A 16626-nucleotide genomic window follows, 5' to 3' on the forward strand; every position below is an offset into this window, starting at 1 on the left:
ACGAATAGAACATCCAAATCAATAAAATTGATTCATTCCTTTGGATATCGGAGGCCAATACAGCCTGGTTGCTACCATGGAGTCTCTCCAATCGAGAACTGTTTAATTTCTTATCAAACAGAGATCGACACAAGAATCCTTACCTCTAAAATTTCTTCACTACTACTAATGCAGTTCCGCCCAATGACACAGACCGAGCCACCTGAGCCGCCGCCAGTGATTTTTGCACCAAACAAACTCATGCCTCCATCACGTGACGCTCTGCGATGCTGCATCTCTTGCACTAGCTTCACAATCCGTTCAGTGCCGTCCGAACCAAGTCCACACTCACTGTAACTGTAATGGCACTGCAAAAAGAAAAGAAAATTAACGAAACAAGTACTGCATTCAGATCACAATATTTTAAAAACAGAGAGAATTTAGATAATGGTATTGTATACCCACCATGCTATTTTTCAGTTAGATAAATAAACAATTGTGGCAAGTTGTTTGAAAACTGAACAAGATCAATGGCTAGGTGGTGAAGTGATAAGAGTTTGAAAACTCTAGGAAGCATTTTGAGCCAGATAAAACTACATGCATTTAAAAAAACTATTGGGGGGGGGGGAGAATCTCCTAATAAAAAGCTAAGTCTCCTAACACTTTTGAGGCGAGAGAATAATAGTTCTTTTTGTGGTCTAAACGCAGTCAGGTACCATAAAAGCAAAGAGTGCTGAATTTAAGTTTACCTGATACATAAGTTGACCTAGCGATGAAAGCTGTTGATCTGAATTTGTGGCAGTTAGTAGTGCTTTGAAGGCCTATGTGTAGACACAAGAATCAAGAAACAGAAAAAATATGTTATTTGCAAATTGGTTGATTTAAATAGGATTGAAGTGCAAATACATAAATAGGTAAAGATGTTACAAAATTTGACCAGCTATCTAAGCTTGGATAAGCTTGGAAACTTGACCAAAAATATTAGTACTAGAAAAACTTATTAGAGTTAAAACTGACTTTGCACTAATTAACGATAATTTAGTTGGAATTAAATTAAAACAAGACAAAGGAGGAAAGAGAAAGAAGGTTTTATCACAAAAAAAATGAAACAAGCGCCACACTTTAAGAAAACAGCCTCAATCAAGAAGAGAGTGACACACACACACACACACACACACATATGAAGCAATAAGTACTTCAATTAGAAAGAGAAGTACCTCAACTCGGAAATTTTCATATATTGGATGTTTAGTAGGAGCTTTAACAGCATAAGTTCGCTTGGGATCAATAACAGTTACTGTATCATTATGGTCAGTATATTTTTCTAAGAAAGATTCTCCAGTAATGTGCTCAGGAAGTTTCTTTGCATAAACAGCTTCATATCTGTGAATAGAAAAAGATATGCATGGATCAAAATTCAACCAGAACATATCATACTTGAAGAAGTTGAAGAGATGGTCAATTTATCCTCCAAAAGTTGAAAATAAGGACATGCAGTGTCCACCTTACCTATGAGTTGAAATATTACATAAGTAATCTAATGAAGCTTCTTTCTTCAGAAGGTCAATTCCATGCTCTTCATACTCATCTGAATTAATTTCATCAACTTGCTGGTTGGAATTCAAGTTAGCCAGAGAGTGAGATAACAACAAAGAGGCTGCAGATTTGATCATTTTCCGCCCCATAAAAGTTCCTATTCTCACTGATCCATAATCAGTCCCACCAACACTAAAGCAAAGATTAACAGAAGTTCAAGAATAGTTTTAATCTCAGGGCCATGCAGGAGTAAAAATTTAAGCATGAAATAATGGAATAAAACAATAACTAAAATTTTCAAATGGACATTGTAGTTTCCAGAATATTGAAGATATATATAGTTAGATATGGTTCAACAAACAAAAATGTAGATACCTGTGTCGGACTCCAGAATCAAGACCCCAAAATCGGATGTGACTTGGAATTGTGACCAATTCCTTTACTTCTGCAGGCTGCAAGAGAAAATATTTAGAATCATACTGTATCACCCAAAGCATATGAAACAGTTGGTTAGCCAAAATTAGGAATATGAACCTGGCAAACCATGGCAAGCAGTTTGTCAGTTTCACCACAAGCAGATGTCATTTGGTCCATTACACCACAGGGAGCCCCAACTACGTGATTCTCTACCTGCTCGAGACTAACTTGCTTAGTATACAAATGTAGGATGTGCCAAAATCATCAGAAAATGTCAATATCACCATACCTTTTGACAAAGCAGTGCAAGCTCCCTTGGATCAAGATTTAGTCCTACATAAGGTAAATAAAACTCCTGATGATGAATTCAAACAGGATACAGAGATGCTTATACAAAATTTGTGGTCTATATATTCACAGAGGTGATGGACATATGAAAATAATATAGCTCTGATAAACCAAGGAATTAAGAGCCAGTATGTATCAGCTACCATACTACTGTAATATAGTATTTCACGTTTTCATTGAAAGAAAAATTTGGTGGCCTTGGTGTTAGAAAAAAAGCAAAAGAAATTTCTGGAGGATGGATGCATTGGTATGATCAGTTTGTTGTACACATGACTGGAATTAGACAGGCCAATATGAATGGCAATACAGCATTTGAATTCTAGTCTAATACCAACATGGTTCAGCATCAAGTTTAAATACTGACCATGAGCAGCAGCAATACCAGACATGGTGGCCACTTCCACTGATGCAGAAGAAGAAACTCCTTTTCCCTCTGGGACAGCAGAAGATATCTGCAGAGTTCAAACGAAATAGAACAAGTTAGAGGGTGACAAAAAGACATTCAGGATGAGTAAAGAGAAATCTCTCTCTTTTAGATCTGTAAATAGAAATCTTTTATGTAGCAAAGAATTTGAAAGCAATTTCCAATACACCTGCTGAAAGCCATCTCATTTATATATTTTTTAATGTGCTATTTTTCTTTTTTTTTTCTTTTTTTTTTGAAGGGAACCTTATCACAATGGTAAAGTTGTTGTCATGTGATCTGGTGGTCATGAGTTCGAATTGCAGAAACAACCTCTTGCAATGTAGAGTAAGGCTGCATACACTAGACCATTCCTCGGGACCCACGGGAGCTTCATACTGAGCTACCTTTTTTTTTTATTTCTTATTTTTTATCAATGAAAATTAAGGAGGCCAAGGATGAGGTGACATGGAGTATGTACAACAAGAAAATTGAATGATTTTTGAATGGGGAAATTGAGAAGGCAATAAAGTTGAGAAACAATGTATACACAAGAAATCCATGTGGGGAGAGAAGAAATGGATGGGAATGGGAAATACGAAAAGGCAAAAGTCAAGCAATAAATCTAGCTAGAGCTCAAACGTCTTAGGGAGCTATGAGGTTAAAAGGAACATTTTTTCCTTGGTGTAGAATGGCGAAGAGTTCTGATCCTTAAGCAACAAGCATTGACCATCATTATAATTTGGTAGGACCCAATCATCATCTCAATGATAGATGTGAATCTCATTGCAATGTTGTGCCAATTTCCAGTGTAATTGACCTACGCAAATTGATTAACACATTAAGAGACCCTAGACACCGCAGATCTTGTTGAACACTTGATCATATTTTAAGAAAAAAAAATTAAAAAAGACTTAAACCTAGGAAAATTCAGAGGAAAATAAATCAACTGGAAAATTGTCTGTCTTCCAAGTCCACATTTAACAGTAGAAGAAATGATTATTTTACTTATTAGTTCAAAGATATCAATTAAAAATTAGTAGATATTTAATCATAAATTCCTAAACAGTCATGTAACCAATGCAAGCATCAATTACAGATAATAGCAAATTAGTACACTATTTGCATCCTTTACTAAATTACCTTCTTTATGCACTCAATCATTATAATATAGTTATGAAATACTTTTTTCCCATATTAATAACAATAATAACGAACTCACACCAATAGCCATGATATATACCATATCAATCGTGCTGGTATGCGGGATTATAATATCACATATCCAAAGAGTATTAAGTTATACCAGTATGCTTAAACTTTCAGTAAAACGCAATCCAAGCTCAGTCATTAGGACAAGAATAGTTCCAGCAACATAGGCAGCCCACCTGGGAAGATAACATTTTAGTGGGGCAATAAAAGTTATCAAATAACCAATTTCATGTAAAGAAAATGTCTCACTTCTGAGATGGATCTTGTGCAAAATACTTTTTGGCTTTTTCATATGACATTGGTTGTTCACCATCCATTAAATCTGGTAGATCCATATCAAAGGTTGGTGCTCGATTGCTCAATTCAGACCCAAAAGATACCTACATATCATCGGAAGCAACAACATTACCATACGCATATTGTTAATCAACATTACAGTCATGAAACTTATCTATAGTAGATAAGGTTCCTACACATCAATTATCGCCTGCACTGGCTTATAATTATTAATGAAATTTGGCAGATTTTCTGGGCCTTTGTGATCTCATTATTTAGTTTCTTAGATTAGCCAGTAAAGTTGAGAAATACCAAGCTGATGATTCAGGCAATTGGAAGAGTCAGTCAATATAGATAAATGGTGCAAGAAAAAATGGAAACAATTTATTTTTATGTAGCACTATTTTAGTAAATGTTCCAACAAAACGGCTTTCTGGTTCTAGAATAACCTTCTTGTCTGTCTTTTTTAGACAAAGGTAAGCTGACAACCTGCTCTATCCGTAGATGTAACAAACACATCTATGAAAAGTAACTTAATGTTCCTTCCAGAACAAATCAGCTAGTTGAAAACTTTTTCTGGTAATCTGTTTGTTACATTGGACGTAGCTATTTCTTTCCATCCAGATTGATCATTTCCAACCAACTATTCTAATTTTTTTAACCAGGGTGTATAAAAAAAGGAATTAAACATTTTTATTTTAGTACTTTCAAATTTATTTTATGCATGACAGCTTATAAACTTTTAAATGAAATCACAAAATAAGAAAGAGCAGGTTACTAGGCATACAATTTGAAGAACAGGAATAGGTCCTTGTCCTTTAGCTCGTTGTCGTGCTTGAGCATGTTTCCAGAGCTTTTGCTTGTTAGGTTTGCTCTTCTGAACAGCAACATGGCAGGCCTCTCTAATAGGCATCTGTGCAAGGAATTTTCAAACATACAAATGGAAATAAGAAGAAAATAAAAAAGCAAGAACAGAGCCGCATCCATAGAGTAAACTAGCTCGACAAGCTAATAATGCAGTTAGATAAATCATCTCATTTGATATCTTTCCAATAAATTGGTTTCTACTCGACCAATTAGAATAATTGAAATGTTCAATGACTCGCCGGGATGAAGGAATCATGAATAGTAGCCATGTAATTTCATTCAAAAAGAACATACCTGCATTTCGGCAACATATGGTATGATAAGAAGCATCAAGTTTATATAGTCCATAAAAGCATGAATCAATCTTTTTCACTTTAGCGTATTGTGGAGAAACATATTAATAACTTGTGTGCTGAAGAAGGGTTTTCACAGGAAACATGTATTCAGCTCAGCAAAAGCACAAATGTGCCTCAGCAGAACTCTTGCTTCATTAATGTGAATGTTAGATATGAAAATTTATGCAGCTTCACCCAGTAAACAAAGCACAAGTAACTATCTCTATTTGGGCAACAAAAAGTGTCTAGATCCATGTGTCCGCAATGGCTACATATATTACCTGCAAAACAAAGCTCCCAGAATAATCAGCAATTCCTCCCATAACATCCAATCTTCCAGGTGCTCTAGCAACATAAATTTCTTCCTGAAATTGCACCAAGAAAACACAGAAATGAACAGCTAAACTTGGTTTAACACTGATCAATTTAATTGCCAATATAACATTGGGAGGAGAATACTCTATGCTAAGTTTTAAACACACCAATTAAGAATGCAGATTAGATAAAACCCCAAGTATGTGTAAAGAGTTGAGTGTCGGATAACTATTCTATTTTTTCTGAAAACGCCTAACTAAGCAATTTCATTCTCCATGGCTAAACATTCTGCTTTGGTAGATATGCATTTACTGCTCCAACCAAATCTTGGTGTAAGAATTGCTAGGCTTGGTATGGCATACCCTTCATTTCTTTCAATATCCAGGATAGGTTGGTTACTTGGTTTACTGGTCAATATCAGAGCAACGGTAGCCCAATAGATTCTTAAACTAGAATCAAATTATTACTAAAGTATTGATTTTCTGCAACTAAAATTGCAAACTTCTGAAGTTTTGTGTCTCGAAAGCCTAAAACTACATTGCTTAATCATGCACAGTTGTGGTATGTGGGCAAGTTTATTGTGTAAACAGCTGCTACTGAAATTTTGTGGACTTGAAAATGAATAGGATGTTAATGAATAAGCTTGGAGCTCATCTTGACAAGAGCTTAGTTATGCCCGTTTGATAATATAAATCACCTACAACAAACAAACTTGAAACTAGTGAGCTAGGTAAATTACTATTATGAACAAAGATTGTAAAAAAATTATGAATGAACTTGTTCGTTAATTTGTTTACATTTATTCTTTATTTTTTATTCAAATACATAAAAGAATATACTAAAAAAAATATTTTAAAAATTATTTATATTTTATAGTATGTTACTAATGATGCAAGTTTCATTTATTAGATCAATATTTTACAAAATTAGGACAATAATGTTTTAGTTGAGCTAAATAAAAAGCTTGAGCTTAGCGGACACCACTTAGTGGGATAAGATTTTGTTGTTGTAAATAAAAAGCTTGAGCTCAATAAGATTTCTAATAATCAGACTTGCAAAATCTAGATAAGAAAATGAACAAGCAAGCTATAATCAAGCTCACTCAGCCTGACTCATCTCATTTACACCTTTAGAATTTTAATATGCAGAGTTTAGTTCACTTAAAATTGAAGTGTCTATAACCAATGTAAATCACATTGATACAGATGTATACATCATATATAAACAGGGGTCTGGAAGCAAATTCCCAGAGGTGAGAAAGCATAGGGAAAAGAAACACAATATGGAAGAGAAGACAACTTTCAGAAGGAAACAACATATGGAGGGAAATTATATATCGCATTTCACAGTAATCTTGAGAAACAAGAATACATGGCAAACCCCCTCAGAGGAGCAATAACTAAAACAGAAAGGTCAGGCAACTACACAATTACTAATTATCACTAAAGAGTGATGCAAAACAAAATTCAAAATAGTATAATGGATGGAAGTTAGAACGATGAATAGCCATAAGTCTATAAAGGTGAGTTTACTTAAGATGGAAGAAATCAGGGGAGGAAGGAAAATAATGCAACAGATGTTCATAATGATGAAGGTCCATATGTAATTTGTGAGCCATTCTCTCCCTGACTTTCCATCAAAGTAAACACAGTTAAGTGTATAATAGGTAGAGCTAGATGAGCACTTTTCTCATATGAGCAGAACAAGAAATACAATGTATCTTGTTTGATATCTAGAAAAAAGCCAGAAAAAGATGAGAGATTGTAGAAGATTTTCATAGGCAGAGTAGCTGATTCAGTCCAGAAAACACCAACAGAAGATAGAATTGAAAACTGACCTCCCAGTCAAAAAGTGTTGCAGCAGCAACTCGTTCTCGTATTTGACGCTTTTCTGAACTCCTTGGTTCGGTAACAGAATTTAATCCTGATAAGCTCTTTAGAAAGGCCATTGTATCAGGCAAGCCATGCAATTCACCATGAAGTATCTCAAAGTCTTCAAAGCGCCTTCATTTGGACGATCAATTGATTACAGCTTGCATAAATGTAATAAATTATATGAAATCTGGTAAAAGGTTACTCACGATTCTTGTACTGAACTTTTTCCATTTGTCCGAGTGTCCACTGACGCAAAACGAAGCCCAACTTCATTTTCAGCCAGTGAATACCAGTCAGGTATACTAATGTCTCTTCCCGGAGCTCTTTGCAGTTGATATCCAAGCACTATAGCGTCACGGAGCCGCCTAACTCCACTTAACTGGAATTGTTGAAGATGAAACTTACCACAGATTCACAACATGAAACTAAAAGAAAACAGAACTGATGAATGAAAGCAAATTAGAGAGATCATAAAATAATGAAAATGCTCAAAAACATGCATTTAAAAAAAATCCTTCTCTCTGAATCAAGACCATTTCGAAGGTAATGACTTTTCTCATGTACCCACAGTTTTCATTTTAAAACAAAGTTTCAATATTACCAACAACAGAAGATATATAAGGTAAGGATAAAACAGAAATTCAAAGATACAGTGATACTAATATTAACAAACTCAAGATATTGTCAGGGAAAAGTTGTACAACATAAAAATGGAACCAAATGAAAGGAAACAAGAAGATATAATTTTCCTAAGAGAAATTAATTAAAAGGCTTGTGAGAAAGGAACATCAATGAGAAATTTAGTCTTCACATATGTTCAATAGGTTGTTCCTTTCATCAAAGATACCTTTTCTGAAGCATACTTTTTTCCAATAGCAGTATCTTGCAGTATGCTAGCTACTACCTGCATATAGATTAAATGTCAGCTCCCAACTGACATACAATGTGCAATATTAATGATAACAGATGGATGATGGTGTAATCTAGGAAAAAAATGGAATAAATAAGACATCAGTATTTCCTTCGAAATGGAAATTTATTATCAAAAAGAGAAAATGTAAATGATAGATTACATTATCATTTAGGAAATAGTTGAAAATATCCAGTATGTTCTGTGGCAAAATTTGAACCGCGGTCATTAAACTGAAAATATCCAATTCCATCTTAGACCACATCTTACAGTTTTCTACCCACAATATTTGTTATAAATGAACAAGCAGCATGCTAATAGTTGAAATAATTGAAAATACCCAGTATGTTCTGTGGCAAAATTTGAACTGCGGTCATTAAACTGAAAATATCCAATTCCATCTTAGACCACATCTTACAGTTTACTACCCACAATATTTGTTATAAATGAACAAGCAGCATGCTAACTTAAATGCACTGTGTGGTAGTGAATGGAAAAGGATAGCATGCATGCCGAACAGTGAAAATTGAAGACAGGATGTACCTCACCACCATTAATTCCTCCATCATAGCATGGCTGCAGAGTTAGTGCACGCTCAAGATAAGGAGCCCAGTGCCCAGTGAGCAAATCCCTTCTAATCATCTCCACACCACCTTGGTAATACTAGTTAGGAAGACCATAAGATCAACTCTTTGGAATTTAACACAATTACATGTTCCACATAACAAATATGATCAAGTGGTAGAACCTCAAGCATATTGCGCAGAAATGGCTCTTCATTAAAATAGTCTCTGCGAACAAAAACAAAAGGCAGCTTATATGCCAAAGCTTCACTGACAGTTCCATATCCGATTTTACCTACAACAATAGAACAGAAAACATGAATACCATGCTTATATATAAATTATAATCACCTAGAGAAGCAATTTAACACATGATAACATATGTATTACCAAGCATGCAATCTGAAGCGGCAATTATATCAGGTGTGTAGGCGTCCTTTGCAAGTTTTACAAAATTTGGAGGGAGCTCTTGCTTGTCAGAGGCACCGCAGACCTGTAACAGAATTACCATGGGAGAAATAATATCATCCATATATGAAATATACACAAATAAGTGAAATCTCAGTTCTAAGACTACAAAATTAACATACCAGACATAGCCAACCATCCGGTAACCACTCTTGCTTGAGATTCCATCCCGCTGGCTGGAAAAAATGGATGTAATCATTATGCATTCAATAGTGATTCACTAAACATATCCAAAGAAAAATCAAATAAACATAAAAGCTACAGTTGGAGTATGCCATACAATCTAATTTTGAATAACAAAAAGTTTGGCAAACCATTTTGGTGATTGTCAAATTGAGGTTTGTATTGAATCATTTTGGTGATTTTTTGAATTATCAATCATAACCAAACAGATGAATATAGAAAATTATAAATATGCTGAAAAGAATTCTACTCTGTTCATAATTTTTTTTTATATTCTATTTCATACCATACTATTATATGGAGTAAAGTGAAACTGGTTCAAATATAAATATAATATATGTTTGTAAATTAAGCAGGTATCAGCGTAAAAATTGTTGTATATCTTCATTAAGAATTAAAATGAAATGGGCAATAAGATGTTTCATCCTCAAAAGCATTTGTCTTAAAGAATAATTGTTAACTCAACCCTCACCGTTGACTTAATATCATCAATGCTTTAGAAGAGTGAGAGGCAAGCGGACCATGCTAATTGAAGAGAGGAATGAAAGACGACTTTGGCATGACATGACTTCGAAGTCATGATTAGCTTTATCCTTACTCTCATTTTTGTATTGATGTGAGAATTGTTTCATTTTACATACTAATTGTGAATCATAAAATTCTAGCAACTAATCATCAAATTTTTTACCATATGACTAACAATTGAGGATAAGGATTATCTCAGACAAGGTAAGAATATCAAATATTTCTAGAGGATAATATACATTTAACATTATTTATGAAAATCATATTTAAGAACATTCAAATGTTTCCTTATATGCATGGATGTAGAAAAAGTGGAGGAGAACCAAAAGAAACTAGAGCTTTGAGATTCTGTATTAAGCGAGAAAGAAGCCAAATGAATGATGAGTTATGGATTTCTCTCTTTCCAACAACAAGAAACTGTGAGTTTCAACTATATGAGATTGGCTATTCGGACCACATCCTGAAATTGAACTTTAGATAAGGATATACCCCTTACATCCTCAATCCTATATGTTTCAACTTCACTTCAAAATTTGTTAGTCATTTTTAAGCATGTTACACATCTTAGTTAAGTCTATCAATATATGATCAATCAGAGGTACAAGTAACTGTACCTACTCTGATATAATATTATTATTATTTATTAATTGATAATATTTCTGTTCTCTATTACACAAACTTTGTGTATATATTATCTCCAAATTGACCAGTACTCAAACCCACAATGCCCCACCACCTTATGAAAAAGAAGTATAACGGTAAGGATAATGAAAGATAAGCATGGAAATCATATATATATTTTTATGAAATGTACAATCAAAATTCAATCTGCTGCATCAAAGAAATAGAGGAAAAGCATTGGGTGTTTACTATACACGTTCAAAATCCAAAAGGCAACTCAAAAATAAATTTCAGGATTTTAGAAACTTGATACTATGAAGAAAGTATAAAAGAGAAATTAATAGACAGAAGGCCTTAATTATTAGAAAACCAATCAGTTTGTACATGACATCTAATGAAGTTTAAATTAAAATGGAAAATAGTTAACCAAAAATTTCAAACAGAAGCACTTTCCTTCAAATATAATACTCCCAAAACACACCTAGAATGAGAAAATGGACAATTCACAAAGTGTTAGATAGAATAGGAGTAAATTACATACTCCTGTATCGACCTAGTCTTAGATTAGATTAGTTAGTCATTCTGGAGCCTAAAAGTAAATAGATTACATTCCTGCTTCCATTTAAACAAAAGATATCAAAATTTTCAGTGAAAACAAGAACATGACTATTGTACCTGACCGCCAAAATTGAAGATTACCACTTTCACATCATTTCCAATTCCTAATTGCTCCCTGATCTGATACACAAGAATCTCAAGGAATTGACATACTAAAATAATCAATTGAAATAATTCTCTTTAGAAATATTGCACCTGTGTGCGAGATTTATGCAGCCTCCTAACAACTAGAGGAACATCAATAACATCTTGAAATGCTGGCACTGCGAGTAAGGAAAAATTTCCCTATTATTCTGATGATATTCAAGTAAAGCACACTATCCATATGGTAAGGTCATTACGTACTGGGGCAGTAACCAGGAAGTCGGAGCAACAATTCACCATGAGAATAATCTTCTGCTATCTGCAATAAATTCCAAAAGTCCACATTTAGCATGCCGAAATTTTTGCACACCATCTTCTATCAAAAAAACTCAGAGACGTCTTCAGCTATTCATCGTTTCCATCTAATTATTCTGAATACATATGATCAAGATTCATGACAAAAAAATATAGTTCACAATTCACATGACAAAAATTTCAAGTCCTTTTTTTTTTTGGAGCAAAGAGGCTGAGGCCCAACATATTGTATTTATTTCAAAGAGTTAACAGTCATGTGATCTCTAGTACAAGTCTAACGAATCATAAACTTCAGAAACATATCACTATAGAAGATCATTAGAATTGCAATAGAAGCAGTAACATGTATACTGACATGGTTCTGGACAAAGACAAGACAATAGGGTGTCAAAAATCATATATATCCATCCAAAATTACAAGTTATATGCATCTGGAACAACAAATATAGAGAAACATGCATTCAGAGACAATAAAGACAGAGATACATCCAACAAACAATTACTTTTTTTGCATTTGACAACCCTCTAGTATTGAGAGGCATATTCATGTCATCCAGTGGAAGGTTAAATAAGCACAAGAAATGAAAAGAAAATTACAAATTCTCATGAGTATTATCCATGCAAAGGGTTTTAAAGGAGTATAAAACAGAAAACATAATTCTAATTCTTTGATTAGGATCCCATAAATTATTAATGTATATAAAGATAAGACCAAGCAGTTCATCAAAAATGATATAGCAAAAAAGTAACAGAAGGGATAAAGAAAGTCAAGAGTAAAAACAATTACACTCAATTTCAAGCAGCATCTTGTAAGCCACTAGAAAGAGATTTGTTCAAGTTTATACAAGGATGATCAAAAAAAATATTTTCATTTATCATGTACTACTAGAATTACTGTAGTTGGCACTTCTAATATTGTAGCAAAAGGTGGAATCCGCCACCCAGGCCCCACACGGTCGGCACCACGACCATCTGTGAGGAGGTAAATTGGGATGCTATAGTTGGTTAGTGCGGGGGAGGGCTTTTTTTCCTCAGCTTTGCCGAGATTCAAACCCTTGCCCTATTGTAGCAACTCTACCCCACACTAGCCAACTCAACCTTGCCCCGGGGGCCGTTGGCACTTCTAATATGATTTACTTGGAGGTTGCAAAAAAATAATGGTAGGTTTGAGAAGAAGTGTTTAACAGATTAAACTAATGCAAAGATGGTTCTTGAAAAAAGTTTGTTACTACATAGTTCATATTTCAGCTATGTAAACCATACAAGAGAAAACAAAAATTTAGAAATTATTCAAAAAAATTAAAGTAGCAGAATGAGAAATAAAAAATATTCTAGAACTAGTAATAATACCAAGCATCTGAATTGTTAGAGATAAGTTTTAGTTAATTTCAGATGATAATAGTGAACAAACACCTGCCAAACAATTGAGCGATGGTGACGACCAGTTTCCATTACATATTCTGCATATATAAAATCCCAACTGCAAAATAAAATATAGAGTTATGAAGACACAACATACTATGAATAACCCAAGCAAATGAATAAAAAAGATGATACAATTTCATATATATATATAAGGATTTGATATGCTCCCCACCTTATGCTGCACACCCGTGCACACCTAGCGTAATTTTTTAATTTTTAGAGCTTAGGGTTTATGGTATAGTATTTAGGCTAAAGGAAGTGAAAAACAATAAAAATACACTAGATGCGTAGAATAAATAAGGTGGGTAGCATTTCATTCCTCCCTGCCTCTCTCTCTCTATCTCTCTCTCTCTCTCTCTCTCTCTCTCTCTCTCTCTATATATATATATATATATATATATATTGAAAGAGAGAGAGATTTTAAGGATCATTAATATAGTATACAACTTAGTTCAATGTTTAAATCAGTACAATGCACATTGACAATATATATATTCAAATAGGTGGAAATATACAAGTGTGTATATACAGAACTGTTCTTCTAGTGCTATAGGTAAATCTCAGGTATGAATGTAGTAACATAAACAGAATAACACAATTCATATGTTCAAAGTGGCAATATCATTGCAATGCAGGAGGAGATCTTGAGCCGGTCAATGCTGCTCTGTTGTTCTATGAAGCATCAACATTATGATTTGGTGTTCTTTTTTCTACTGGTTGATTCTATCTCTCACAAACTAATAGTGAAAAGTATCAACACTAGTTATATGCAATTTTCCATAAGCTAAAGATTGTTGAATTTTTTTTGTCAGACCATTTCTCTCATCTTTAATTTAGTCTATTGTTATGTGGAAAACATTCCTGGCACTCATTGACAAGTATGAAATAACAATTGCAGAGCCAATATTTATTGGAGATAAGAAGCGTAATTGAAGCACAAAAGAGTATTAGAAACCTGAAGTTGGTGACACAAACAGAACGAATCCCAGCATCTGCTGCTGCACGGCAAGCTACAGGAACAACATCTGAGACCTACCTTAGATTAAGAAGCGGCAATCATAATCTAGATCGAAAAATGACCAAAAATCCCTCCAAGTAAAACAACAGTTAAAGTAAAAGATGACTTTCTGTCATAGATGTGAACAAAGCGGATAGAAAATCAAGAAAAACATTTATATGGTTATGCAATAATGTCAATGAATAAATTTGTGTACCACTAGATCAGCTTTGATGAAATTCAGCCATTCCACTTCCGTTGCCAAAATTGAAGCCCGAGGTAACACTGCTGTCTCATGATACTGCAAGAGGGAAATGATGACAAGAATACAGTTGCTGATAACTAATTGTTAAAAAGAGAAAACAATATATGCATGTCTCAGAGTCAATCGGAATGAAATTAAGGTACAGGAACCATATGTCCCACTTATTTCTCTAATACCTTTTCCAAGGAAGCAAGACGATCCACAGTTAAAGCATCAGCTTGAACTGCACCACAATCCAACAAAACCTGCAAATCAAGAACTACCATCATACTTTTATTGCAGTTTCCATATTGTGCTAAGCATATTAATCTTGATAAGATTCTATAATATCTTAACTCAGACTAACCTTTCTTAGGTGGAGATTGGGCGACTGTATCTCGGTCGTGAACACAAAGTCTGGAGCACCAGTTACTACATGAACATCGTGCCCAGCAGCTATAAGATGCCGCACAACCTGCAACACAAGATGTTCTATAAGCATATGCAGAGGAAAAGCAGAGGAAAATCCTTCGTAAACTCTCTGTTAAGATTTATTTATATGTCTAAATTAGATGGTGCTACAGAAGAGAAAACATGTTAAGGCTGAACCAAGATGAAGTCCAGTAAGTCTCTCAATATTACGCAATTCCTCTTAGATTAAACAACCTTCGAATTCCATGTGCATGTCAACCCCCAAAGCAAAGAAGAAGCATAATTTTAGATTGAAATGGCAATCTAATTCCACAGTTCGGTTTTATTTTATTTTTTCCCCGGCATCCCAACTCCATTTTTGGCACCTGCTAGAAAGATCCTGACTCCATTCCACTCCATATCCAGTCAAAAAATCTCTTTTTTTTCCCAATCTGTCCGGGACGATCAACGAACGAACAGAACTTACAAAAATCCGATAGTTCAGAGGACAAAAATCAAAAACCAAAGAAGTAAGAGAATACGAGGATCTCCGGACCTCAACAACACGAGTAGCGTGGCCAAATCCGTGTCCAGTCACGTAATAAGCGAAGACAAGGTGCTCCAAGGACGCAGCGGCTACGCTATGTCCATCCTCGATCCCCATACTAACGAAACCTTAGAAATCTTTGATCAATATTAAATTATCCCAAGGACGAGAAAACCGAACACCGCACGAGCTTTCAGGAGCTCCTCCGCTGTCTCCCGAGTTCATCGGGCAATAAACGCAATCAACCGCCAAGTGACGCCGCATCTGGCACCACTTTTTGATTCTTGTTCGATCCCTTCACGTCATAAAGCAAGCTTCGAGGATCTCGCCATCATCTCCAAGATTCGTGCAGATGACGGATCTCGGATGAATCACCGTCTCCACGATTCGAGCAGATAACTCAATAAATACAACAGTAAAGTAAACAAACGGAGGAAAAAGACAAACGAGGGAAATGACGACATTGAGGACTTGCGAGAAGTAGAGAGGTTACGTCGACGACGCGGGTGGCGTGGCCGAACCCATGGCCAGTGATGTAGTAGGCGAAGACGAGACGGCGGCCAGCGTCCCTGACCCCTAGCTTTGTCTCCAGCAAAACGGCGGGCGCCATCGATGGCGACGAGGGAGACTGGATAAATGGAGCAGCGGTTGTTAATCCACAAACAAATCGCAAAGAGAAAGAGAAAGGGAGGAGCAATAAAGTCAAATTAAGCGTCGTTGCCTGATTCGAATGATGATTGCAAAAGAAATGGAAAAAGGTGGAGAAATGTTAGTAGCTTCGGAGTCGTCGATAGAACCTATGAACAAATTGAACATTAAAATAGGAGATATTTTGCTTAAAATAGGAAATCAAGGAGATTATGCTTATCCAAATTTCAAAAGCAACGATCGATGATGTCATCCGCAATCCGCGCAAATGGATGCTAATGAAAGATAATTAAACTTAAAGATGATACGTAAAATAATAGAAATTAAATTTTGGCTGTTGGGAATGAAATATAAAGGAATTCCAGATTGTGAATTTATTATTATATATATTTGCTTAATTTAGAAGGGAATTTGATAGGGTCAAAATTTTTAATATTTGTTATATAACTTTCTTAAGGTTGTGACCACAAATCTAGCCCACACTTGTTAAATGGGCACATATCAT

At 34.8% G+C, this 16626-nt stretch overlaps 1 protein-coding gene across 3 annotated transcripts in view; it reads right to left on the reverse strand.

Annotated features, from left to right (window-relative positions):
* Positions 1 to 16345, reverse strand: part of LOC121997785 (L-arabinokinase-like) — a 55124-nt gene extending 38779 nt beyond the window's left edge. The window contains exons 1-29 of one of the 3 annotated variants that reach the window (XM_042552414.1): positions 16195 to 16345; positions 15967 to 16101; positions 14883 to 14990; positions 14713 to 14781; positions 14489 to 14572; positions 14230 to 14306; positions 13263 to 13329; positions 11796 to 11853; positions 11646 to 11713; positions 11508 to 11570; positions 9626 to 9679; positions 9426 to 9528; positions 9221 to 9330; positions 9016 to 9135; positions 8410 to 8466; positions 7769 to 7941; positions 7526 to 7691; positions 5655 to 5738; positions 4959 to 5084; positions 4145 to 4275; positions 3990 to 4071; positions 2645 to 2732; positions 2222 to 2265; positions 2050 to 2145; positions 1891 to 1967; positions 1489 to 1707; positions 1197 to 1362; positions 729 to 800; positions 144 to 347 (exon numbers count right to left, since the gene is read on the reverse strand). In XM_042552414.1, coding sequence (XP_042408348.1) covers positions 144 to 347; positions 729 to 800; positions 1197 to 1362; positions 1489 to 1707; positions 1891 to 1967; positions 2050 to 2145; positions 2222 to 2265; positions 2645 to 2732; positions 3990 to 4071; positions 4145 to 4275; positions 4959 to 5084; positions 5655 to 5738; positions 7526 to 7691; positions 7769 to 7941; positions 8410 to 8466; positions 9016 to 9135; positions 9221 to 9330; positions 9426 to 9528; positions 9626 to 9679; positions 11508 to 11570; positions 11646 to 11713; positions 11796 to 11853; positions 13263 to 13329; positions 14230 to 14306; positions 14489 to 14572; positions 14713 to 14781; positions 14883 to 14990; positions 15967 to 16083 — 2883 coding nt within the window. In that variant the 5' untranslated portion in view covers positions 16084 to 16101; positions 16195 to 16345. Of the gene's footprint in view, positions 1 to 143; positions 348 to 728; positions 801 to 1196; positions 1363 to 1488; positions 1708 to 1890; positions 1968 to 2049; positions 2146 to 2221; positions 2266 to 2644; positions 2733 to 3989; positions 4072 to 4144; positions 4276 to 4958; positions 5085 to 5654; positions 5739 to 7525; positions 7692 to 7768; positions 7942 to 8409; positions 8467 to 9015; positions 9136 to 9220; positions 9331 to 9425; positions 9529 to 9625; positions 9680 to 11507; positions 11571 to 11645; positions 11714 to 11795; positions 11854 to 13262; positions 13330 to 14229; positions 14307 to 14488; positions 14573 to 14712; positions 14782 to 14882; positions 14991 to 15482; positions 15866 to 15966; positions 16102 to 16194 lie in introns of those variants that run through there. The other 2 variants (XM_042552416.1, XM_042552415.1) reach the window with 2 other exon arrangements.
* Positions 16346 to 16626: the final 281 nt, after the last annotated feature.

Source organism: Zingiber officinale, chromosome 6A (genome assembly GCF_018446385.1).
Source record: "Zingiber officinale cultivar Zhangliang chromosome 6A, Zo_v1.1, whole genome shotgun sequence".
Lineage (NCBI taxonomy): Eukaryota > Viridiplantae > Streptophyta > Magnoliopsida > Zingiberales > Zingiberaceae > Zingiber > Zingiber officinale.